At 40.4% G+C, this 27989-nt stretch overlaps 1 protein-coding gene across 1 annotated transcript; it reads right to left on the bottom strand.

Moving 5' to 3' along the window:
* Window positions 1-27984, bottom strand: spdl1 (spindle apparatus coiled-coil protein 1). Its single transcript, XM_057831212.1, has 14 exons — window positions 27389-27984; window positions 22974-23144; window positions 22519-22695; window positions 18894-19085; window positions 18339-18479; window positions 17414-17512; window positions 17140-17250; window positions 14182-14322; window positions 12240-12346; window positions 10609-10729; window positions 6970-7036; window positions 6734-6868; window positions 6570-6645; window positions 1-350 (listed from the first exon to the last, which is right to left on the bottom strand). Exons 2-14 carry the CDS (start codon window positions 23142-23144, stop codon window positions 218-220), a joined length of 1671 nt encoding a protein of 556 aa, XP_057687195.1. The 5' UTR covers window positions 27389-27984; the 3' UTR covers window positions 1-217.
* Between the last annotated feature and the right edge of the window lie 5 nt (window positions 27985-27989).

The raw sequence follows: 27989 nt of genomic DNA, 5'->3' as shown, positions 1-27989 counted from the left end.
ATAGTTCAGCTATGTTGCATAAAATTAAGATTGTTCTTTTGAATACATTGCTTTATTTTATCTACTCAAAGGGCAAAAGCACATTTGATACAGCAGACGTGTACTTATGAGGCTAAAACATCCAAAAATACAAGAAAATAATCTAAATGTTTACACAAGTGTACATATGAGGAATGATTCCTTTGTGTGTGTCATGTCATTAAGTAATGTAAAGTCCTTATTGCTGAGAACACTGGGTTTCCATACTGTGTTGAGCGCAGACATGCATCACCTTAACATTTTCATTTTTTTTTCTTTCCACATTTTCTTTTTGCTCGTGGTTTTCCTCCTTGCAGTTGGCCCCAGGAGACCTGCGGATGAAAAAAACAGATAAACCATACTGAACAAAAATACCAATGAATTTTTTCCAAACTGCTCTTATAGTCAGTCAAAGTCGCCACTGCCTTTCCTGGCGCCTTTACCGCTACATCTACAGCATCTTCACTGTTGGTTGCCTCGCACCAACCGCCGGCGGCGCGTAAAGCGGGGAGGAATCGCTCTCAAACTGAAAGCCTCGCTGGGGTCCATTCACCGTGATCGCTGTCATCTACCAGCTGGACCCCTTACTGCAAGGGTTTCAAACTGGTGCTCAAAGGGCCGCAGTGGGTGATGGATTTCATTCCAACCAAACGAGATACATACTTTTTCACCAATCTGGTGTATTACAGGTGTAATCAATTGTTTGCAATCATGTGCTGCTTGTTTAAGCAGAACCCTCGTTGGTTGAACTGTCAGTGTTTGGTTTGATCTCTTGGAACAAGGACCAGGACCATTGGCGGCCTTTTGTGGAATCGGTTTGAGACCCCTGCTGTACTGTCTTCAAGGGCTACGACTACCTGGACATTGGTATGTTGCTTCCGTGTTGTTGACCGGTGCGGTTCTCCTTTCAGGGCTGTGTGCTGGGAAACCTTCGCCCGCACTGCGGCCTCACCCTTCATCCTTACAAATGGGACTTTTCTTTTTCCTAATGGAGACCTGGTTGAAACCAGGTGTATGCAGCACCTTTTCGGAGCTGCTCTCACTCGGCTGCTGTTTTTTCAGCACTCTACGAGCTATTGGCCATGGTGGCGCCCTGGCTGCAATATTCAAAGGCAATTTTAAATGTAAGACCTTAGCTGCTAATAATTACTCTAGCTTTGAATTGCAGTTATTCTCTCCTAGGCTCACTCCCCCAGTACTTTGTTTCACAATTTAACCCCCCCCCCCCCGTTTTAACAATGACTATATCCAAGAGTTTTCTGAGATCTTTATCAGATTTTATTCCAAAATTTAGCAGGATTTTATTTTGCGGGGATAGTAACATGTCTGCTGCTATGCTACTCAGCTGGCAAATGAGTTTAAAGGACTTCTGGACTCATTTGGCCTTACACAGTTTGTGAATGCACCAACTCATGAGCGAAGTCACACTCTGTATCTGGTGATTTCTTTTGGCCTTTCAGTCTCCATCAGAGAAATAGTGGATACTTCTATCTTGGACCACCTTTCCATCATTTTTTTGTAATTTTCTGCCATTTTGCCTGCTGGAACGCTCATTTCTCCAGCTTGTTACCACCGATGCTTCCCTCCATCCACAGCAGGAGAGTTTGCGGCTGCCTTTCGAAATAGCAGCGTGCTGACACTGTGCTGCTTTCGCCTCCCTGCTCAGTCTTCTCTCCACTTTCTATTCCACCTGCTCCACTGTCTTAGACTCTATTAGCCCTCTTCAGCGAAAAAAAAAAAAAAGCACCAAACCCAAAGCCGCTCCGGGGTTGAATGACTATACCCGCCTGCTTGGACAAAAATGCAGGCAGGCAGAATGACAAAGGAAAAAGGACAAACTCAATGTTTCTATGGGCTTACTGAGGGACTAGTAAAGTCAGGTGTGCTGGAAAGGACGGGGAGTCGACTCTCCGATTCAGGAAGAGCAGTTTGTTTTTCGTCTTGGGTGTGGAACAGTGGACAGGTCCTACACCCTCAGCAAGGTCTTCAAGGGTGAATGGGAGTTTGCCCAACCTGTCTGCATGTGTTTTGTGGATTTGGAGAAGGCGTTCGACCGTAGCCTGGTACTCCAGACTCACCGCTTTTCCAGTTATTGAGTCTGGCCACCATTAAGCGGATAAAATTTCCAGGGCGGAGCAACCACAGCAAACAGACAGCGGAGTGGACCAATCAGCGACGGGCGGGACGAGGGACTGGCGCGCGGAAGTAAACATACGAGGAGAGCGGAGTTTATTCAACATGGCTAGCGCGAGGCAGACTGTTGTCAATGACTTGTGTCGAGGTGTTTTTGGTAATTTAAAACTGATTTTACCGTGGATTGGAACATATTCTCGGCTCTCCTGTTCGCCATCTGTGTTGTTGTGGAGACGACTTCCGACGCGGAAGAGTGATGTTGCTCGTTAAGAACACGTCACGCAAATAAACGAATCTGATTTGTCGATTGATTTTGTACTTGATCGAGAGGCCGTTAATGGGCTTGGTCCCAGACTATATACTCTCAGTGTTTGAAAAACGCAGGGAGAACAGTCTGGCCGTGCCAGGCAAGTTCGACCGTGTCTCTCAGGCAGTCCTGTGGGGAGTGTTTTGGGAGTACAGAGTACCGAGCCCCCTGGTAAGGGCTGTTTGGTCCCTGTACGGATTTGTGCCAGGTGAGGGTTGGACTCCGTTAAGGTTGCCCTTTGTCGACTCTGTTCATAAATTTTATGGACATAATTTTTAGGCGCATCTTAGGAACTAAAACTAACCATAAAACTTTTCATAATGATAATTATTCTTTTAATCCGAATGATTGGGAATGTGTAAGTCGTTCAATATTACTTAATAACTAATTTTCCTCAGGGTCGAGGAGATGCAAAAGAGGGAATTGTAAAATTGTCGTGCCTATAGTAACTGAGACCATTAGTTCACATGGGTTACCACAGTAGGACTGTGGTCAAAAGAGAGTCTGTTGGGATTAAATACATTTCTTTAATCTGACTCTTCATTTGTGCACATAACTATATACCAGGGGTCCCAAAACTTTTTCCTGTGAGGGCTACATAACTTTTCCCTTCTCTGATGAGGGGCGGGGTTTAGTTTGTAACAGAAAAAGTGTGACGATTGCAGGAGTGCCTAAATGTAAAACGTTATTGTTTTTCAGAAAGCCGCAATCAAATAACCCTTTCTGAATTCTTCACGGAACAAAAGTAAATAAAATAAAAAATAATAACATAATATAATAATGATAAATAATAATAACACTATTAATTAGATAGATAATAACCAAATAACCCTCTCTGAGTTTTTCATAGAAAAAAAGCCAGGAAATAAATAACACTATTGAGAAAAAAAAATTTTTAAAAATCAAAATGCTCTCTGGTATTGTTCAGGGGGCCGGATCAAATGTGGAGGCGGGTCGTATCCTCCCCGCGGGCCGTAGTTTTGGGACCCCTGCTATATACGTACTACACTAACATTGTGATTGCTTGATAATCTAATAATCAGAATTAATGATCGACCGATTTGGGTTTTACAGGTCCGATACAGATTATTAGTAGAATGGCTAATAACAGATTTTTGGAGCAGATATTCATTTGCAGTAAAAGTGTAAAAATTGGCGTAAAAAAAAAATATATATATGTACTGAATAATGCAAACAATGAACTTCACTGAAATGCCTAAAGAATGTTTTTTCAGCGGTACAGTAGTCGTTCCCTAACCCAGAGGTTGTGGGTTTGATTCTCCGCCCTGATGACCAGAGTTTCCTTGAGCAAGATACTAAACCCCACGTTGCTCCTGCTGTTGCGTCACCAGAATGTAGATGAGGATATAGTGTGAAGCGCTTTGAGGGCCTTAAAAAGGTGGAAAGGCGTAATTAGGCTCAAGCGTATGACGTGGCACTCGCGAGGTTTCCGCCGCTATCGCCATTTTGGAAGCGGGAAGTTCGGTGTCAGAGCCCCAGGAAACAAACAGTGAGGCATTTCAACACAGGTCGCTCTTTAAAAATGGTTGGAAATTATTGTGCGGTAAAGAATTGCAACAACCGATCGAATAGAAAGGAGAATGTACAGCTCGACGGAACCCCATTGAGTTTCTTCCGGATCTCTACATGGAGAAAAGGCGAGGAAAAGGTCATATCTGAACTTACCAAACGTCGAGGAATGGCATGGGTGGCCTCGATCAGAAGGAAGGGCATAACGTTTGATTCTCCAGTTACACACAGAGTTTGCTCTATGCACTTCCACTCCGGTAAGTTAATTTTGTTTGTTTACGCAAATTTCGGTAACTTTATGCCCTAAATCGGCCTGTTGTTAGCTATAGCTAAACAACTAGCACGCATACATGTGCATTGTCTTCATAAGACATAATTCCTGTCGTTGCTAAATGAAAAAGCTGTAATATGTTGACGTGAGAGAGTGGCAAAGAATTTGTACACAGGCTACATTTTCTGCAACAAAAAATTTGTACATCCGTGGTCACAGACTAATATAAACACACATTGCCTACCTTTGCTAGAAAGATGGTGTTGCCGTTTGCTATGGTCATAATGTGCAGGTCCTGCACCCATCCGCAGCAAAACTTCGTAGCGATTTGTAGTTTCGGAATTGCTGATGAGTGTAGTAACTTACACCAAACACTAAATACAGCATGATGTCCATTTCGCGTAGTGGTGGAAGCTTGTCGACATATTTATTCCATTTGTGTTCGGCTTGCTCATAAGGGTCAACATTGTTCACATCCTTAAAATTGCTCACATAACTGTCCTTCGCCGTGGTAACAAGTTTGTCTCTGCATCGAACTGGCAAGTATTCCTTACTTTTTTCCATCTTTGGCACTCGTAGTTGAATTGTATTTGCCGTTAAGTTTAAATGTCCCGTGATGCAGACGTGCTTCCAAAATGGCTGGGTTGTCGCAAATCTCGCATGATCCCGTGCTGCTGTGACGTAAACGCTCGAGCCTAATACAAGTGTAACTCCATTTTCCATTACCATTTCCCAATACTAGTGTAGGAGACAGCAGGCAGGAGAGAGAGGCGCAGACACACACATTGAGTTGCCACAGCACACTAGTGTTTAACAAGCTAAACGATGATTGACACAGTGTCACTGAAGGTAGTGCTGCCAAGCTTCTCGGGCAAGATCAAAGCTTCAAACGCCTGTCCATCATCGTTAATTTTAACAAGCAAAACTTGCAGTGCACTGCTGACCATGAAAAGCAGCAGGAGGGAGAGTAAGGCTATAAGAGCTTGAAGCAGAAAAACAAACATAATAATTATATTACTATTATTTTTAAAAAATAAAATTAAAAAAAGATCCTTTTCACCCGATTCCGATCATCTGAAAAGTCGCGTGATCCCTACTCCTAGTTTTGAATTGACTTTTTCATATGGGCCGGAAAGATTTTTTTAAAAGGACGATACCGATAGGAAACTATCAGCCAGAATATAATATATCTGTGTTTGCAATATCTCTGTAATTAATATACTCTCAGCCAATTACTACGTCAAGTGTGTGTCTTTTATTGAGTATTTTCAATTACTTTCTGTTCACGGGAAATAATGAACATGTAGAACAGGTAAATCATGTAGCCTCTCTGGACCTCTATTGGGGTCCTGTGGACTTTAAAATTCGAAATTCCAACTCTAATCAGCTCAATTTTCAACCACTTTTTTTTTTTTTTTTTTTTTTTTTTTTAAACCTGTCCTGTTCAGCTGTTTGACACAGAGAATGGAAGTCTAAGTGCCCGGATAGTCTGAACAGTTTAATGTTTCACATTGAGAGTCTGACTTACTCCCATTGTGATCATTCAAAATACCTTTTTATTATGACAAAACAGCGAACAGGAAGGGATTATGGGGGGACAGAAGAAAAGAAATACAAAAGAAGAAAGAAAAACACATACACAAACAAAACAAGAAATACATTGAACAACTAGACTAGTCACTAATATGCTGGTGCTATCGTCAGCGAGATGTATTTCCGGTTTACACCATGTGGGGGCCTATTGGCCAGTGAAAGAGGGGGATGGGGGTGGGGGTGTCTATAAGCCTATAAGCCAAGTGATTGAAAGGGGTAGAGTGTACACAAATCAGTTCTGTGATCTAGAACCCAGTAATCGTGTGAATCTCTTATGAGTGTAAGCCCGTTGGCGACCAACCCTACGCCGCCGCATCGCCAATCCCGGCACCGGGACCCCCAACCCGAGCATGCCCTACCACATCCAGCAGCACGCAAGCCCCACCGGGCGTGCGACAGCCACGCAGAACCCAGGCGCCAACCCAGGGCCACGGCCCCCACCCAGCCAGCCCGGGGAGGGAGGGCGGGCGGGGGGCCAAGCGCAGTCCATCCCTCCTCCCGCAGCCCAGCAAAGGAGCCGTCCCCCCCCCCCCCCCCCCCCCCCGGACCCAGGGTGGTCCCCTGGGCCACCCGCGCACCCATCAACCGGCCTTCAGGGATGGCCGGAGGGGACGCACCACCAACCCCACAAATGGAATATCTTCCAGTGGAGGACATAATACTGGAAAGCTTTTTTCCTGTATGACAAAACTATTGTTCCCAAATATAATTGCTGACCTTGGATTGGGGATCAGAACAGGATTATCCTCACAGATCTTGACATGCTTGGCTGATTCTGGCGCCTTTTCAGATCCTAGAACAAAACATTTACATTACGATGCTATTGCTGGACATCGGGACCTCAAAAACAGCCCCAACAAACCAGATTGTGGGATATTTACCGGTCTCTGGGCAAAGAGAGATGCCAGATTCCTTTGAAATCTTCTTGCTCTTAATAGGTTCAGTTGCTTCAAATGATGATAAAGTATTTACAGGGAGTTTCTCGTTCTTTCCTCCCTGGGATAATTTAGTTGTTTCTACAGATTACAAAAAAAAAAAAAGTCATTAAATGTTTTAATCGAAATGTAATTCAAAGATGTTCCAAAAAAAAAACAAAAAAACACAGCTATCGGATTACTTTTGGGTTCATATTTCTCTTGTAGATGTTCCACCTGAAGCTGTAATTGGATTTTATCAGACTCGGCCTATTAGACGGAAACATGGAATTAAGCAAAGCATTTTCAAAGCAATAACAGAAATGTTTTGTTATGATTCTGGTTTGTATATGTGAGTGAGCATACTCTGGATCCTAAAATGAGTGAAATCACAAAGGCTTCGTTTTGGAGGAGCAAACACTGCTCTAAACATGCTTTAATGCCAGGCTCAGACTATATGATTTCAGCCCTATTCTAGCCCAAAAGACATGTGGGGAATCATTGACCATTGTGGTCGACATTTTGAAGTGTGTGTGTGTGGGGGTGCGGGGGGGGGGGGGGGGGGGGGGGGGGTCACGACGCCTCCTGTAGTGCAACATATCCACCGGCCGCCGATCTGACTCATCGAATGGCTCACAATCACATCATAGCAAGTTTGGCATGACAAAATTTCTGCTTGTTGTGCCATACAGGTCCTATGCGTTCCTACCATTTGTTGAGGAGCATTAATCATTGTCAATCGTGTAACTTTGTGACTGGCTTATTCCAGCCATATATATATATATATATATATATATATATATATATATATATATATATATTAGGGCTGTCAAAATTATCGCGTTAACGGGCGGTAATTAATTTTTTAAATTAGTCATGTTAAAATATTTGACGCAATTAACGCACATGTCCCGCTCAGACAGTATTCTGCCTTTTGGTAAGTTTTACAGCAAGGCTTTTTGTACTGTCTAACAGCGAACTCTTGTGGTCGCTTTGCGACATGGTTTATTGTTTTCTTGCCAGTTCAATATGGCTGCACGACGTCTCGGGCTGACGCCTACGTTTTAATGTTGTGCTTATATGATCCTTGGACAAGATTTGTCCGTAAGTATGGTTGTTGTAAAGAATGTACATATTATGTTAGTAAGCGAAATGTTATATTTTTTGTATGAGATGCTTTTTGTTTATGTTCAGTGAACCTGTATAGCGTGCTAAGCTAACGTTGTTGCTAATGCAATGCTTGTGTACTTTTTTTTGTAGTTTTACGACGGTCTAAAGAGGACAATGGTTTGAGGCCATTTTATTAATAAATCAGATGAAAAAGGAAGAAGTCTGATTATTAAGGCGTCGTTCACTAGCTGTCTAGCTTTGGAAAAAGTAGACGCTTCGGAGTGAGGACAGCATAGACAGATTTAAATGACAGTACAGTGAAATGCCCACTACAGTCCTTATGTACCGTATGTTGAATGTATATATCCATCTTGTGTCTTATCTTTCCATTCCAACAATTTATTTTACAGAATATATGTATAATTTACAGAAAAATATGGCATATTTTATAGATGGTTTGAATTGCGATTAATTGCGATTAATTACGATTAATTAATTTTTAAGCTGTAATTAACTCGATTAAAAATTTTAATCATTTAACAGCCCTAATATATATATACTGTATATACACAGTAAGGGTGTAACAGTACACAAAAATCTCGGTTCGGTACGTACCTCGGTTTTGAGGTCACGGTTCGGTTCATTTTCGGTACAGTAAGAAAACAAAAATGCAAAATATAAATGTGCTAGTTGTTTATTACAAACTTTTGTGCTTTCAACAATAGGAACATTAGCCTATACAAAGCTAGAATTCTGCTCAAAAATAGAAAATACAATATTCTGAAATGTAGATATTTTGAAAAACAAAATAAAAATAACTTTGGCTAAGACTTTTTCTTTAAAATAAATATCTGATGTGCATAATTGAACAGTTGCAACACTGAAGTGAAGAGTTGTTCCATCTATATTCTTATTTAATTTGAATTCCCCACCCAAAGGGCCAACCATCTTCCATGTTAACATTGAACCGTTACCCACGCTGCTCACTGCACTTCTGAGTGGTGCGACGGCCCTGTCCGTTTAATTGTTATCTTTTTTGAGACTGTCAGTCATCTGATCGCCGCGTCCGCCAGCTGGCTGCCTCCCCTCCCAACGTGGCGTACTCTGATTGACGCCGGACAGGCTGACGACGTCACCGTCGCTGACGGGCCACCCGAACTAGCCGCTGTCTGACATGTATCCATTATGCAGCGCTTTGTTTACATTTGCGGCAATAACAACACTTGCTTTACGGCAGCTAATCCGATACACGGTAATACGGCTCTGGCTCATACTATTAGGCCGTTGTTTGAGCTTGCATACCCGCGTGTGTGTTGTATTGTGCCTGAGTCTTGTTAACCAAACAGAAGTCATCTGACCGCTCGTCATTTTACAGTCAACACTCAGGGTTCGCAACTTCGCATTTGACAGCATACGTGCCACGTACCTCCTCCCCAGCTGTTTGCTCGCTATTCATTCACCTGTGCATTTGATCGCTATTTTGTTACACTCCCGCTCTTTCGGTGAGGTATTTTGTGTTCATTCGTTATTCGATCGTTTTTGTTCACCACTGTAAATAAGAGCACCGCAGCAGTAGAGGTAAACTGCCGTTTTCGTTCAACCCGTTTTGTTTAGTGTAGAAGCCAGGTTAGTGGCTGTATTGTTTTTTTCTTTTTTACGATCAGGGTATACTTAGCGTGTGTGGTTCAAGTGTAGATTCATTTTGTTTGTTGTTTTGGCCTGGGCTTACGCTGAAGCCAGCTTCTTCCGCATTTTGTATATTTTGTTCATTGCGAGTTCGACTTGTGTGAATAAATTTGTGTACATTTGCAACTTGTGTGCGTGTCTTGTTTTATGTTACGCCCTTAGCAGCCGTCCGTGGGGCGTAACAGTGGGATTATGGGAAGCATGATCGGGCATTCCGCGCTTGCGTTAAATGCGTCAAATATTTTAACGTGATTAATTCCCAAAAATTAATTACCGCCCGTTAACGCGCTAAATTTGACAGCACTTTACATTTCGTCAGAAACTCATTCGGTACGCCCCCGTACCGAACCGAGGACCCCGAACCAAAACGGTTCAATACAAATACATGTACCGTTACACCCTTAATACACAGTATATATATCATGTCCCGATTCTTTTCATCCGATTCCGATCTTCTGAAAAATGCCCCCCCCCCAGAATTCACCCACAGAGAACGCCAAATTTATCCATACGTGCGTGGTGTACACGAAAAATTCACTAATTTTACTGACGACAATGTAAACATCTGATGATCTGACGCGTTTTTCGCCAGTAAAAGCTACTTGACGAATTATGCCATGAAGTATTTTTAGCCCTCAAGACTGTTGTAGGCTTTCAAAGTTTGGTGGGTGTAATTACTCTTGGTGTTAATCAGTCTAAATGTGGCAGCTCGAAAGCTAACATGTCCTTAAATGACGATTCTGGCAACAAATGGGGATCCGTTGATCCAGTCTGTATTATCTTGTTAATATACTTCATGACTTATGCCTGGTAATCGCCGTATTTTGTTAGAAATAACATCAATTTCCATTTTTTGTGACATAATTACGAAAGAATGCAGTGTGAGGTCCTAAATGCCGGAAAGTTGTCAACTGGGTGGAAACACATCATGATTCATGTGACGGTGAAAAAACTCTATAAAGGATCATCTTTAAAAATGATCAGGGCAGCCCAAACCTTTCCATACCACTGTATAGTATTTTCCCCTTAACAGCGAAGCCTCCTACCTGTTTGAGAAGACGATCACCGGCGAAGAGTTTCCTCTCCAGTTGCAGAACTTTCTGGCTTTCTGACAAAGACTTCATCCTTACCAGAGAAAGTTCATTGACTAATCGTTCTACATCCTTCCTGCACGCATTAACAAATGGAAAAAAAAAATGTTTTTGTTTAGTGTTTACAGAAAGCAGATATTTACCATTTCAAAGGGGTTTAGTGTTTGGTCGTCAACAATATGCTATTTTTTCTCCACCATTAAACAACTAAGTAACATCCTTTGATTGCTGATGCCATAATTTTTGCCTGGAGTTCATGATGTGGAGGTTGTCAACGGCAAGCATAGTGGACAAACACATCACAGCATAGTTGTATTGAGTTCATTTTGTCTACACTTATAGATTAGTTGAAAATTTCTTTTATCCCAGAAACAAATATCCGCACTGGATAAAGGAGGCCATTGAAATCCGCAAGCAGGGTCTGAGGACCATCAACTGGGACGAGGGGGCTTACATGCTCTTTATTACCTGGACCAGTAATCTGGAAGAGTGAATGGTCAGCAGAGGGCGTGACTCGCCTGTCAAATCTGACAGGTGAGCCACACTTCATCCGTCAGATGATAAAGACACGTCACACCAACATCAGTGTCACTCTGATGAAGGCTGAAGTAATCGCCGAAACATGTTTGGTAAATAAAACAACCTAAAATAATTGTCTGGGATAAAGAAATTTTCAACTAAACATCACAACATAGCCTCAAGAAAGAAAAAAAAAAAAAACAAAGTCTTGAAAAAAGAACACAAAAATGGGAAATAACTGGAGTCAACATATGAGAACGAACTGTGAGAAACCATCAAAAGTAAATAAGATTTCATTCTTTCATCGTCTGTACCGCTCATCTTCATCTGGGTCGTGGGAGTACTGGAGCATATTTCAGCTAACTATGAGCAGGAGGCAGACACCCTGAACTGGTTGCAAGCTAATCACAGGTAAAAGCATTTTAACAGTCAGCCTTAAAATTAGATTTGAGGAGGAATCCAACTGGAATCAGAAATGCTTGCAGCTTGAACGCAGCATTTGAACATTCCTGAAAGAACTTCAAATTCAAATGTGACTGTTGCGGCACAAGGCCTTACTTTTTTCTTTTTGTTTTCATTCTCCCTCATTTTCTCCTCCCAGATCACCCAGCTGAAACCCAATCATCATCAGCCGGTACTTAAGACTGGCGGGCTAGCCTGATGATGACCGTGGGTCCTGCCTGCTGAGAGCTGATCACTTTAGTTCAGTTACGTTTTTCTTGTTAGACTGCGTTACCATTTTTTGTAATCAAGTGCTTTTACACTTTTTGATTTTTGTTTGTAATAAATGTGTCCTTTTTTTGGACACGTTTTCTGCAACCTGCTCGCGACATACTTCATATTTACCACGCTTGGTTATTTTTTCCGTTATTGAGCTGTACAGCACGTAACAGTGACGTAAGTGTGAAAAAGTGCCATTTATCCAATGAATCGATTAATCATGGAATTAATCAGCTAATTGGTCAATTATGAAAAATAATCGTTAGTTGCCGCCCTACCAAAGACGCATTAAATTACCTGTGATTTAAATAAAAAAAAAATATATATATATAATAAGTATAACTTACATTGCATTGTCGAGTTGCATTTTGAGTAGGTCAATATAAAACGTTTCTTCCTGGCCGTTACCAGTTTCAGAACGTGGTGGATTATTACTCTGGGTCTTCAACAATAGCTGCATAAAAACAGAGTGACATACTTGTTTATCCAACTTGAATAAAGGGTGCATTAGTTGACAAGTAGTAGTAGTACAATTACTTATTTCATGGAGGATGACCAGTTGATAATGTGGTCTCTCCACATTTATCCACCATGGTTAAGATTATTGTTACTCTCATTCGGTCTCCCTACAATTTGTAATATTTCACTCACCTTTTCCAGTGTAAATCGTCAGATGTTTTGTTATATTTGATGTTATTGATATTAAAAAAAATACTGAGAATATCTGCAGTAACCATCCATTTTCTCCCGCCTACCCGAGAACTGATCGCGGCGGCAGCAGCTTCAGCAGCCCAGACTTCCCTCTCACCAGCCACTTCATCCAGTTCTTCTTGGGAAATCCCAAGGGGTTCCCAGGCCAGCCATGCAAAAGTCTCCCCAGCGTATCCTGGGTTGGCCCCACGGCCTCCTCCTAGTGGTACAGTACGTGCCCGGAACACCTCACCAGGGAGGTGTCCCAGAGGCATCCTAATCAGATGCCCGAGCTACCTCATCTGGCTCGTATCCAGGCGAAGGGCCCGAACTGCCCTAGTCCTGACCCCTCCCGGATGACCTAGCTTCTCTATCTCTAAAGGGAGAGTCCGGACACCCTAAGGAGGAAACTCATATCCGGAATCTTGATCTTTCGGTCACTTTGCAGTATGCATTTTGCTGGGGATAAGTGACACTTTTCAGACAAGTGCCAGTTATGCTGTATAATTCACAGGCAACTGGGTTATGAAGATTATTAGTATGTGGCTATAGCCTGAGGCTGCAGGAACTGAACGCACAAGCAGGGGTAATTGTGCTAGGAGTAAGAATTCAGCTTTACATGACAACCGGCTTGTAACTAGGGGTGTGTCAAAATATCGAAATGGTGATATATCGTGATACTTTGTATCCCAAAAGGTTATCGATAAGCTCCTGCCAAGAATCGAGATATCGTTTTAAAAAGGTGTCAATGTCTAAAAATGAATAAAAAGGAACCAACAAGTTGCTACCAAAATCTTCCACCATAATAGTGTCTCAGTTAACTCTAAGGCTGCATTGACTGTGCACGACGCCCAATCCTTTGAGACTGGGGGTTTTCAGGGCATTTACAGGTCACTTGCGGTTAATTTTAGGGCATTTATAGGTCATTTCCTGTTGAGTTTGAGTCACTGCCTATTCAATTGGGTGATTCCCAGGTCACTTCTTGTTTTGTAACTCAAAATCAACTGGAAGTGACCCATAAAAACCCCCAAAATCAACAGGAAGTAACTGAATATCAACAGGTAAATGCCAATTGCCTGGCATTGGATGCCACTGACGGCCATAGACGTGAAATCCGTTTCAAGTGGGAGGAATGGCAGCGAATGTCGCCATTTCAAATGGATTGGACGTCTACTAGTGATAAACTCATTCCAATTCACAGCAGAAGCTTGTTTTTCTGTTTATTAGTTGTTGGTCAGAAAATCATTCTAGGATATACTACAAATGTATCGATAATCGTTGTTATCGCCATATCGTCAGATCATCGTTATCGTGAGCTTTGTATCGCAAATCGTATCGTATCGTGTGGTACCAAGAGGTTCCCACTCCTACTTGTAACAGGTGTCAATAACATAATTTTTAGTTGCAGTCTCCCTAAAATGACCTCATAGAGCATAGGAATGAAGTTTTTCCTTATCCCATCCTCGTCCCTTTTCATAGAATATCTGGTGGGAGGGGCTACCATGTAAGCAGAGGTGCAAGGAGCTATGAAGTTAATAATTGAAAAATGAGAGGAGTCTTGACAGCCCACATATAATTTCCAAGTCTATCACCACTCACCTCAACCTTCTCCAATTTCTGTAGTTTGGTCATGAGATTGTGTATTTCATCAGTCTTCTCTGACAACAAAGACTGGAGTCTCTCCATTTGAGAGGGGTCGACCCTTGAACATCGGAGCTGCATCAGAGTAGCAATGTGAACCTGAACAACGCATTTAATTAGTGAGTTATGTTATACATTAGTTATTATGCTTTGTGCTTTAGTTTACTTGGCGAGCCAAAAGTAGGTGGACAATAAATGATAACATTTATTCAGATATTTGTATACATACAACTAACAAAATTATAATTTTTTTCAACGTGGACGCTCAAACTAGTTTCCATCACGATTTACACAGCTTTGAAGTCCATACACTTGAACAAACTTGTTAACAGTCTTTGTATTCATTTTTTTAAAAGAATCCGTTGTCATTTTTCAAATCGTTGACACTTCTTGGTTTCTGACTATAAACTTTCTCCTTAAGTACGCTCTAAAAGGGTTAAGAAGTACATTTTGAGATTTCCAATACTCTTAAAACATCTCTTTACATTTGTAGTTAAATTATTTCCCATCGTGGGTTGAATTATCTAAAATGAAAATACAAATTAAAGAAAAATAATTGTAGTTATAAAATCGTAAAATATGGGAACACAGTTATAATATAAATGCATCAACCTATTTCACATTCTGTCCACCTACTTTAGGCTCATTTAGAATTTAGTTACACAACTGGATTAAAGAATTTAAGGTTTCAAAAATGAATTTCAATAGCCCAAACTTAAATACTGACAGAATTAAGTGTATATTTTGGTCTGAGTACACCAGTAAATAGTCACACTGACAAAATATTTAGGAAAGCCCACCTTTATCCCCTTAAATCATTGCTTTAGCAAATAAATGATTTCACTCAGAAATAAATGCCCTAACCCAAAAAAAAAATGTTTTTTTCTAAATATAGACAATTATTTTGTGTGAGGAACATATGTTATGTTATGAGGTTCTAATTTTTATTTTATTTTATTTTTTTTTGTGTGTGTGTGTGGGGGGGGGGGGGGGGTGCCGCATGTTACCCACACTTCTGAAAATTGGCAAAAGCACATACTGCAGCTGGCACAGCTGTCTGATCACTGACCCAAATAGCCTTAAGACACAATTACAATCCATGAGTTTCACTGGAAAGCAATTCAATTTACATTTGTGGCACTTAAAACCAATTTGAATAATTCATAATGCAGTGTAGATGGCTTCGTTTACACCCATTTCAAAACAGCGTCTTCCTTATCCTGAATTTATCCAGTACTCAGAATTTAATCTACATAAACTCAACGTTCTAAAAGATTAATATTAAGCCTGAACGATATATCGTTTAAAAATCGCCATCGCGATGTGCGTGTGCACAATAGTCCCATCGCAAGCACGTGCGATAGTTTTTCTTTTTTTTGATCCACATACGCCTCACTTTCTGGTCTGCGCACAGCCTCCTACCCTCCCTCTCCCAGCCTTTTGATCCTCTCAGTCTCTGCGGCACAACAATGGCTTTGATCTGGCCAAAGAAGCAGACTTCACACGGGCATCTGTCAATCATCGTTTAACTTGTTAAACAGTTGCAAGGAAGCCGCGCTGGAATGAATGTGTGTACTGTGGGGACGTTGGAGACATTTAAATGCCAGAAGTGATCATGAGGAGTTTGAAATTTCTACATGTCACTTCAACGGTCACAGCTAAAGTAGATAAACAGAAGCATTTAATAAAGCCAAGCATTTATCTGCTACAGTACTTTATTCTTGTTCAAAAATGATTTGGTTGGACAGTTATGTTTAAAACTTATCATAATTATGAAATTTGAAGTGCTTAAAAAACATTTATTTATATACATTTTTTTAAATCACATGGGGGGGGGGGTGAGAAAAAAACATGTCTTATACACGGTGACCCAAAAATTGAAAAAAAAATTATACATTATTGTAAAGAACATGTACAGTACACTCTATTTTTCAATGTGTCCTCCCTTAAGTGTCACAACAGCCTCCAGGCGCCTGCAGAACGCTTCTTTATGTAGGATGCTGTCATCTTTTCCCAAGATCTAACAATGGACCTCTCCTAGGCTGCCACAGAAGTTTGTGGCTTCTTACAGGCACTGTCCTCCACAGTTGCCCATATGCTATAATCCAGGGGATTGAGATCTGGATTCTGGGGTGGCCACATATCACCTTGTCAATCAACTTTTTGGTCCGGACAGATCGGCACTTCCAGACCCAGGTTTTCGTGAGGCTGTTCCAATATCTTTCAGCTTCTTTTTAACTTTGTAGACTGCACATCTGGATATTCTCAGATTTGCTGCAATCTCAGTAGGTGTCAGACCGGCACACAGCAATTCAGGTACAGCTAAAGTTTTCTTCATTTTCAGCAGAAGCACAGGAATTGTAGAGACAAGAGATTACCAGCTGCATTGAGTGACCTTAATGAATCACTTAAGCATGACAACCTATTTAGATATGTTTCAATGGCTTTTAAACAAGCAGTCAACTGAGTGTAAACTTTTTTTTGGGTCAACCTGTATGTATCTCTTTCCAATGCTAAATCTGAATAAATACATTGGGCACAAAAACACACACACAAAAAAAAAATTTAAATGGGGGGGTGGGGTACTTCGCGGTTTTTCACTTATCGCGGCAGGTTCTGGTCCCCATTAACCGCGAAAAACAAGGGATGACTGTACACTGTGGTGATCTAAAGTCTTTCCAAACAGCTATTTAAGTCATCTTGTGAAAATATCTTGAAAAAAATATATATACATTTTTTTTAATATCGCAATATATCGCAAACCCATAAAAAATCACAGCAATAGTTTTTCCCAATATCGTTCAGGCCTAATTAATATGCTTACTCATTATATTTAAGTGATCGGAACAAATCCTAACAGTAAAAAGCATACCAGACACAAGAGCCTAATAGCCTACATAAAACATGGTACTGTACCTTCATACGCTGCAACTGTTGTTTGTTGAAGTCATACTGTGTTTGAAGTGACTCGTACTGGACTTTCATGTTTTTAAGCTTTTTTTCCATTTCTGCACGTTTATCCTCCAACTGAAATACATATGAATCCAAATGATCTTAAAACGGGATTATGATGCATTGTGAAAAGAACGCACACATACTGAGCCTTTGGCGAGTTATCCTGAAATTCAATTTTGTTGATATATACTTCTGATGTATGCAATTAAAATAAAGACAATCTAATTTTGTTTACCTCAGCAAAAAGAGAATTGCCTTTGCTGTTTGGATCCTGGGCCTGTTGTAGAACAGTTTCCAGACGGTCCTGGAGTTCCCGGTTCATTTCCCGTGATTTCTATATAATAGGAGAGGAAGAAATAAGAGCCAAGCCAGGTTGTTTTGACATGCTGTATTAAATGTATGAAGCCACACACAGGAGATGGGGGGTGTCAGGAATTATGATAATGATTAGGAAGTATCAGATACAGGTGGTGCCCGGGTTACGAGAACTTGCGACGCCCCCGACTTAAGTGATTTCGACTTTACGTTTTGTGATGTATGCTTTCATCTGCATCTGGCGAAAGAAGTGTAGAGCAGGTTGTACTTCCACACGCAAGAGCATTTACACACAAAGCACACGCACAGATTAGGAAGCAGCCGAGTGAAGAGAACAGCCTGCGTGCACATTTGTTGCTGCATATAACCCCTTTTTTGTGTGCGTTTTCAGTTTTGGTCAAATACTTGGGGCGAGTTTATGTGATTGTTTTTGATGATGTACGGACGCTAACTGATACATACTAATTGTTTGTTATTGCTTTATCAGCAGCTACTTTTTAACGCAAATTTGAATTGCTGTTATTAAAGATGAGATGGACTTAATTTTGTTTTAATTTCATTTCATTCTGCAAGTGTTGTCCTGAGCAGCTGAATAAAGTCAGAAAATCACACGGACGTCTGACATCATCATTACGGAGCTTACTGTAGCACGCTGTCAACTAGGACTTAGCGCCAACGTCTTGGCGAGGACAGTACAATGACGTATAATACATGTTTTCGGATAGTTTTTCCTTATTTAGAGGTATTTAAAGGTTAATTCCGATTTACGTGGAAATCCGAGGTTAAATCGCCAGCGCAGGAACGGAACTCGTTCATAAACCAGGGACTACCTGGAAAACATTTACCTCTAATGCTGCACACCAGGTGGCAGCATCTTTGTTTCTTTCCTCTGTGGTTAGCTTCAGATTGTCTTGTAAACTGCTATTGATCAATTGCAGCTGCTGCTCTCTGTGCTGGGATTCCTTGTGTTTCCATTCCAACTCCAACTGCAACACAACATCTATTAAGGGCCTTACATGTCTTAAATTTTACAAATACAACTAGGGATGTTCCCAATCCGATCATGTGATAGAAAATCATGCCGATCAGGACAATTTTCAGAGGATCGGAATCGATTGAAAAGGAAAAGGTTTTTAAATTAAAAATAAATTAATTAAAAAATCTTTGAGGGATAAAAAGTAACAAAATAATCCAGAGATACAATGGCACTGCCGAAAGAAAAAAAAAAGTTTTCTATGCCGCAACACTCCTGGGAAAAAGCGAAATAGGAAGTATTGTAAACAGCCACAATAGGAGAATTTTCTGGAAGCTAATGCGACATGGGTGCAAAAATATGCAATCGGGACATCCCTAAGTGCAGCCCATTTTTTATGCAGAAGAATCTAAAATGTTTCATTCACCTTAATGTTCTCCAACTCAAGAACTTTGTGCATATCCACTGACTCTGACAATGGTGAACTTTGAGTGTGCTCATTTAGAATCCGGAGTTCCTCCATCTTAGAATTCAGAACCTCTGTCTGTAATTCAAGTTTTTCTTTAGTCTGTTTCTCAGTCAGTCGTGACTCATCCAGTGCTGATTGTAAAAGGATCATCTGTAAAGAAAAAAAATAATTAATACCTAACGGGAATGAATAAGAGGGAACGCAAACAGGGCCCTGTATAAAAGATCAATGACCTGTGGCTGACACCTGGGTCTTGCAACAGGATAATGAGTCATAATGGCGGTTAAAAAAATAAAAAAGGAAATGTATTAGGGCAAATTATTGCACCATTGTGAAGTAGACTTTTATGAGCCCTGATCTAAATCCTATTGAACATCTGTGGGAGTCATCTGTCATCTGGATTAGTGATGTCCTGATCCAATACTCAGTATCGGTGTTGGTGCCCAACAGTGTTGTTAATCTTACTTTAAAAAGGTAATTAACTACAGTTACAAATTACTCCTCCCAAAAAGTAATTGCGTTAGTAACTCAGTTACCTGAATGTAAAAGTAATTAGGTACTTGGCAAAGTAACTGGTGATAATTTTCATGTTTTTTTTTCTCAAACAAACAAACAAAAAAAAAAACAGGTCACACAATTTGAAGTTTAAAGGTTTTTTGGGGGGGACAATTGGCCCTAGCCCAATTCTTTACCCTAAATTTAACTAGACACGGGGCTATTGCGGATATTGCGATAACTAGATAGTAACCTTTGCTATGTGTGGAAGTCATTTAATGCTGTGAATCAACCGTTAAAAGTTGTTAAAATTGCTCCCGTGATTGCATTAGTTCCCTTCCGTCTACTTTCGACATGTGTAAGTTTTAAAACTATTTCATCATTTAAAGACAGATTTAAGTCAAGATTTTGCCGATTTAGGAGCATTTTAGATAAAAAGTTAACTAGGTTCGCTAGTAAGGTCCTCTACAACATAGCCTTCCTGAGAGGTCTACTGCTTTAAGATGGCGGCTGTTTACTAAACGCATCTAGTTCTTTATTATATATGTTGCTAATGCAGCCGTGTCTGTCATTTGCATCTAGTTCTGTATATATGTGATATCTACCGAAGCATCATGTGGGCGTAGTTTGTAGGCTATCGGCTACAGTCGGGTATTATTGGAGTCACCTAGCATAGTTGCATCGCGTTTGCAACGGCGTCACCCTCCCTTGCCTCTTCCCCACTACTGCTCTGCTCTCTCGTCTCCGTAAGTCCGTCTTAGACTTTTCTCGCGTCAGTCAACCAACATAGTAACGCACGCCTTTCCCACCTCAGTAACGGTAACGGCGTTGCCAAGATGAGAAAAGTAACTAATTAGATTACTCACTACTGAAGAAAATAAAGCCGTTAGTAATGCCGCCATATTCTAACGCCGTTATTAACAACACTGGCACCCAATACGGCTATTTTTGGAGAATTGGACGGGATCAGATTTGATCAAAATATCAGATCCAATCCATTAGACGCGTGTTTTCAGTACCTTTGTGCTTTTCGGTTGATGTAAATCAAACCACTCGGCAAATATGTCCGCTGAGCGAGCATCAGAGCGTCCAGAAAACAAGACCTTCCAAACCTGACTAGTACAACCTTCAGTTCGACTTCGGTGATTCACCTATTCCAAGTTGGTGAAAAAAAGACAATAACTGACAAGTTTAACTTAACGCCAGAAGCTTTTGCCTACACGGAACTTCATTTTGGTCGCACTGATAAGATCAAAGATCACATCACACTAAGTGATCAACACCTTTCAAGCACAGGGCAAGACCAATTGACTAATCTGAGTCGAGATTTGTGGATGTCGCCCTCTAGTTGTGGCCACCATTAGTGGGGTGTTTACACACCTCAGTAGCAGCCCAGCGTCAGTCAACGTAAACAGTACTGTTAACTAGTGTTGCACTGATACCATTTTTTGGCCCCGATACCGATACCTGGCTTCGCAGTATCGGCCGATACCTGGCTTCGCAGTATCGGCCGATACCGATACCATACCGATTATATATATATTTTTTTTCCCCCAAAGAGCTACATAATTGGATGTGAAATCATTGCTATCAAGGCTTTGTCAGGCTGTTGCTTACCTTTGCAAAATAGGAAAAAGTACACTAAACCCTAGTAGACAATAGTTGAATAAACCTTCCGCTCTCAAAGGCCAAAATAGTGCTAAATTTGTGAAATTAATAAAACATGTATAATACTAGCCCAACAGTAAGAAAGTAAAAATAAATTCATAATAATAAACTCTGAATGAACTGAATAAACTTTTTTAAACCTCTCAAAGTCCAAACAGTGCAACTTTCATGAAATTATTGTCACATTCTGCTGCTGGTTAGATTGTGTTTTGTTGCTGGGCGTGGGGGCGTGGCACTTGAATCCAATGCAGGCTCATCAACGCAGCATTTAAGCACGGGTGATCTCAGAGAAGGCTGCCGAGATATTTGCCTTGCTGATCGCTATTTGACATCTGGCACAATAATCTCGCTACATTTGCTTGTTATGCCCCTGCATTGGGTTTTTCTGTTAGTGTGCTGCTCTCGTTTGCAACCGCTGCCTATCGTCTTAGTTTGTCCGTCGACCTGCTGTCACGGACTCCTTTTGTTATTTCTACTGTCCCGCGATCGCGTGTTATTTTTTGTTTGCAATCATTAAACCCTTTCATGTATCCCCCACTTGTTGTCTGCTTCGAGGTTCAACCTTGTTTCCGCATTTGCGGACGCTAACAATTATAAGTAATAATAATTGACCACAGCATCCCGTCTCTCCTTTTTTTCGCGAGGTGGGAGTCCCTTATTTCTATTTCTGAAAGGTGGCAACAATACTTTGGAAACACTTCCCAAATTACTGCGGCATTTCTTTCAGTAAAAGACAATAAAAGTAAAGTAGACGAAGTGAACTGAGCAGAGATTGTTGCTCCGGTCCAGCGGCCTTCTTCCTCTGGATAGCAGTCCTGCTCTTGCAGGCTCAAACTCGTTGTGTTCGTTCACGTTTCATCTTCAAATGTTTTATCAAGTTCGAGGTATTGAAACTGGCCGATTTAACTCCACATCTCCAAACTTTCAGGCCGCAAATCTTGCATGCAGCCATTGATTTTAATCGACGGGATTTCTATTTGGAAATATTTCCCGACCGCCGCGGCGCCGCCATATTTCCTGGTTTGTTTTTCGTCCATATGAAAAAGCCCCCTTTTGATTGGTCAGGAGTGGCTATTGGCCCGCTCTCATTGGTCTGGAGCAGGCCAATAGCGATAGCTGCTTGGTGTTCACGTGTCATCACACAACACAGAGACAGAGTGTAGTGAGCGCCAGGAGGAGAAAAAGGCTGTGGTCAAATGTTATAATAATGGACCGGTAAATGGTATCGGCGCCGTCTTTGTTGGTACTCGCCGATACCGATACCACCATTTCGGGCCGGATCGGCGCCCCCTGCCGATACTAGTATCGGTGCATCTTTACTGTTAACTGATGCTAGCATTGCCAACTCCCTGAAAATAAAAATAAGGGACACTTCATTGGTAGAGCCGGCCAGCCTTACACTTTAAGAGAGCCACTCTACCTTTTTGTTGAGCTCCTCAAGATCCATTTGGTGACTCATCTGTAGTTTTTTGTTTTCATCGTCTATGTTCTGCCTATGGCGTTTTTCCAAATGTTCAGCCTCCCACTGCAACGATTTAATTTGTTGGGTCTTCAGTGCCACTTCCTTCTTCAGCGTATACTTGTCTTGCTGAAGATCCTTAGACATGCATTAGAGAGAGAAGAACATTTTGAACAAAACCTTCACAGGGCACATAGGGTATAGGGGCAAGTCACAGTATTCCTCAGTATTTCTTTTTTCAATAGCCACGTCACAAACACCGGGACTTGCCCCTGTATAGTTCCCCCACGAATCCGCAATTCCATGTTCGTGGAATTTACCGAATAATTGGATGCGGGATTATATTGATTGCACTCTAGAGCTCTTGAAAGAATATAAGATACAGGAAATAATTGGAAATATTTAGAATGCCATACCTCCAGTGCACTTGTCATCTCCGTTCTCTGTTCTTCAAACCTAGTTTGCATTTCTGCTATCTGATTCAGCAGTTCCAAACCAGCTTGGGCAGCCTGTTGGACTTGTGCATCCTTTTGCTGCAGTTGGTCCCGGAGATGTTGTATGTCATCCACTGTTGCTTTGTCTGACATCTGATGACACAAATTAAAAAGAAAATTCTGAGTGTCAACTTCAAATCAGTCATCATCAAGTTTTAATCATTTATTTCAGAATTTGTGCAGCACAACACAGATACCGTCAGCCGTAGCCAACAACAACAGAACATGAAGAGAAAGTAAAAACTGTACCACACCTTTCTCACTCTGTCATCAGTCAAACTGTGCGTTCAGGAGCAGCATGCAAAACACAATCGCCACCGCAAAACCCGATTTGTTGTTATTATTGTATTATTTTTATTTCGATTTGTATTTACAATTCATTTATGTTGCTATGTGTAGGTAATAGCACCTGCAGTATTTATTAAGGTTTTAGCGTAGGTTTTTAGGCTGTGTAACTAATTAATCGAATAACAATGTATTAATATGGGAAAATCCTGCTCGACATACGACCATTTCAACTTACAAACCAGGTCCTGTAAGGAATTAAATTCGTAAGTAGAGGTACCATTGTACGTTGAAGTTGAACGCTAGCGCGAGAAGAAGTACAGACATGTCACATCACATATCACATACGGTAAGTATTTAGTCAAACACCAATTGTGCAAGTTCTCCTACTTGAAAAGATTAGAGAGGCCTGTAATTGTCAACATGGGTAAACCTCAACCATGAGAGAATGTGGAGAGAAAAAAACAGAAAATCACATTGTTTGATTTCTAAGGAATTTATTTCCAAATTAGAGTGGAAAATAAGTATTTGGTCACCTACAAACAAGGAAGATTTCTGGCTGTCAAAGAGGTCTAACTTCTAACGAGGTCTAACGAGGCTCCACCCGTTACCTGTATTAATGGCACCTGTTTTAACTCATTATCGGTATAAAAGACACCTGTCCACAACCTCAGTCAGTTACACTCCAAACTCCACTATGGCCAAGACCAAAGAGCTGTCGAAGGACACCAGAGACAAAATTGTAGGAAAGAGGACTGGGAGAATGTGTTATGGTCAGATGGAACCAAAATAGAACTTTTTGGTAGAAACACAGGTTCTCGTGTTTGGAGGAGAAAGAATACTGAATTCTATACGAAGAACACCATACCCACTGTGAGGCATGGGGGTGGAAACAACTCTGGGGCTGTTTTTCTGCAAAGGGACCAGGAAGACTGATCTTTGTAAAGGAAAGAATGAATGGGGCCATATATTGAGTGATTTTGAGTGAAAATCTTCTTCCATCAGCAAGGGCATTGAAGATTAGACGTGGCTGCGTCTTTCAGCATGACAATGATCCCAAACACACAGCCACAGCAACAAAGGAGTGGCTTCGTAAGAAGCATTTCAAGGTCCTGGAGTGGCCTAGCCAGTCTCCAGATCTCAACCCCATGGAAAATCTGTGGAGGGAGTTGAAAGTCCGTGTTGCCCAACGACAGCCCCAAAAATCACTGCTCTAGAGGAGATCTGCATGGAGGAATGGGCCAAAATACCAGCAACAGTGCGTGAAAAGCTTGTGAAGAGTTACAGAAAACGTTTGGCCTCCGTTATTGCCAACAAAGGGTACATAACAAAGTATTGAGATCAACTTTTGGTATTGACCAAATACTTATTTTCCACCATGATTTGCAAATAAATTATTTAAAAATCCAACAATGTGATTTTCTGTTTTTTTCCACATTCTGTCTCTCATGGTTGAGGTTTACCCATGTTGACAATTACAGGCCTCTCTAATATTTTCAAGTTGGAGAACTTGCACAATTAGTGGTTGACTAAATACTTATTTGCCCCACTGTATATTGATGTATTAGATAGATTAGATAAGTACTGTCCATTGATTAAATGCTTATTATTTTATTATTATTATTTTGGAGGGGGGGTGGTCATGGTGCTGCATGTTAGTACAAGGTCCAAATTGTTTGCGAAAGATGTGAATTCAACTTGAAATTTGAATTTTTCATCTCTTAACCGTCCAGACAACAGTGGTCTGGAAGGAGCTGAGAAAACAAGTCATGCTGCCAAGCAGGGTGATGTCATCAAGCTCCCCTGCACAATCCTCAGGCTGGAGAAGACGTATGATGCCGTGGTGAGCTTTTTTTTATTTTGTACATTTTTTTTAAACGTTTTATTCTATTCCTAAATTAACAGTGAGGCATTCTTGTGTATACTAAATGTAAAACATTTGTTAGCCAATTTATGACATGATTTGGCAATTCTATTTGGCAAATATTTTAGTAATTGAAAACGCAGATGTAGTCAAAACTAGTTGTGTGTGTTGTGAAGTAACCTTTAGCAGTATAAGCAACGCTCAGAATTAAATAAATCAGCGTATTTTGAAGACTAGACCCTCATTTGAATGAGAGTATGCTGATTACGGTCACAATTGTATTATAAGTGCCAATGAAAAATTAAAATGAAAAAACATTCTGCTAGGGGAAGGGTGTACTCTGTTCTACTGCTAGTATCGAATTTCAAAGAAGTCATAATTAAATAACTAAAATCAACATCTTGAAATAAAAACAATTTAGATAAATAACAAATTATGAAATATGGCCTTTAAATTGTAAAAAAGGGTAATAATATTATGAAAATGATTTATATAAGATTAAAAACCATTTATCAAGTTTTTTTTTTAATTTCATAATGCCTTATTCCACAATAGCAGTTTTATTTTATAATTTCATTTTTCAGCACAGAGATTTCACAAGATGAAAAGTGTTTCTCACAAAGTATTTTTTTTCATGTCTTTTTCCAGTTCAATGTACTGCACTTGAAATAAAGTACATTGTAAAGTACATTTTATTTGTGTATATGTACTTAAGTCTTGAGTGGAAAATGAAGTGGTAATTTTATACTTTTATTTCACTACATTTTAAAGCATGTATATCTACTTTTTACTCCACTACTTTTCAAATTGTCGCCGACGTTGCACATTACTTTTTGTCATTGTGAATCGATCATTACGTTTTCATGCCCCGGGCGAAATCGAAAATCCTCCGTGCAACTTGCAACTTTACCGCAATTGAGCACTAGAGACAGCAACACGAGTACAAGAAAAATTAGGCAGTTGAAGAAGATATTGACCCCCCAAAAGATCTGTGAGAGCAGCGCGCCTTCAGATGGGTGCACGGGCGCTTTTAAGTGAAATAGAACGCTATTTTTGTGGTAGCCTAGTAGTGTTCCACGATAATTCATTTTTCAACCGATTCCGCTAACCAATAATTTCCTCCTCCTTCCAACCGATACCCAGTAATGTCAAGCCGATAATTCTATTAAAAGATTAAAGAAGTTAAAAGAATTTTAAGTTATACACAAAAGCAAATATTACTTTTTAAGAAAGAGAATTTATTGCTACTTTTTTCACATCAAATGTGAACAGGTAGTAAATTCCAACATATAAACAATGTATCAATTAATATTACTAATACTTGCCAAGTAAATACTTAATTGCACAAAAATGCCATTTAAAGGGGTTGAGGCGCCAGCGGACAATTGGACAAATTTGCGTTGATTGCACACACTTGGAGGCTAAATCAAGTATATAATTATCGGAATGGATTGTCGGTTGAATTTATTTAAATCTGGATTATCGGTGTGACATCATAATTGCCATTATCGTCCGATAATTATCTGTAACCGATATTATTGTGCCTCTTTATAGCCGAGTAGTAGTATGTAAACTATCCAGCATGCGTGTGTGTGTACTGCAGTTGTGCACGCCTTGTATGCAGAAACAGCGCGAGTATGACATATTTGGACAAAAACGGCTGTTTTTGGATGGGAGAAAACTTAAAAGATCTTCAGCATCCCTTGCTGTGAGTGACTTCCAGCGCCTCTGGGGGTATGCACATGACAGTTGCTTGCAATCTGCCATCAACTAAATTTGGGAGTTTTTTTGAGCTTGGTAAACTTTTGTTTACAGTGCAGTCAATTTTATTTCTTGTTTTTTTCCATTGTGCAGTTGTAAAAACTGTAAAACAAAACAAAAAAAAAACAAAAAAATGTGCAAAAGTACTGTAAACATATCCTCTTTTAACTGACTTTTTTGCGTCGTGAGAAAATACTTTAACTTTTAACTAAATTTTAAAGCAAGTGCTTTGTACTTTTACTTGAGTATTTTTTTCTTAGATACTATTACTTTTACTTGAGTATGTTTTGCCTCTTTATCTGTACTTTAACTTAAGTTTTAAAAAAAGTGGGTACTTCATCCACCACTGATATATATATATATATATTTATGTATACACACAGGGAACTTCACTCTGAAGGCATTGCGGCGTTTCATCGTAATCTACCTTTGAATTCGTCCTTCCGTTGGTAGGCTGACCTGGTCGCAGTAAAATAAAGCGGTTCCACGTGGTATAATCACTTAAATTGTTGAGTTTCACAGGTGGTCCTTTGACGAGTCAGTGGAGTTGCGCCAAGTAGCACAATATAAATTGGTCGACCGATGTACGTTTTCAGGAAACCACAACGACGATACCGCCTTTCCTTTTCAATTTCTTCTTCTTGTTCTATTTCTTCTTCTACTCCTTTTTCTATAGATATCACGTCTCTAGACTTAGATGTGGAACTTCAGAGTCTGCGGCGTTAGTGATCAGCGGCCATTTTAATGCAATAGACTTCTCGGGCGGTGTAGGTTCAGTAACAGCTCTGGTTGCACAAACTATTATGCTCTTTAGACATGAAGCTCTGAGGTGTTTATGCATTACTTTTTAAATTTTTATATTTTAAGATGAGTGAATGAATATATTAGACACCTTCAAGAACTTATATACTTATGTACTTGGTCTTCTGATTGTGCCATATCCTGAGACGACAGGGCCGAAAACAAAAATCTTCAGTTTTATGTCACTTTTTTTTTCCCATAAACACGGCAAACACGTGAATCTTTCT

Source organism: Corythoichthys intestinalis, chromosome 3, assembly GCF_030265065.1.
Source record: "Corythoichthys intestinalis isolate RoL2023-P3 chromosome 3, ASM3026506v1, whole genome shotgun sequence".
NCBI classification, from domain to species: Eukaryota; Metazoa; Chordata; class Actinopteri; order Syngnathiformes; family Syngnathidae; genus Corythoichthys; species Corythoichthys intestinalis.
Note: the sequence above shows the minus strand (reverse complement) of the source record. Positions and strands in the feature narration are given on the sequence as shown.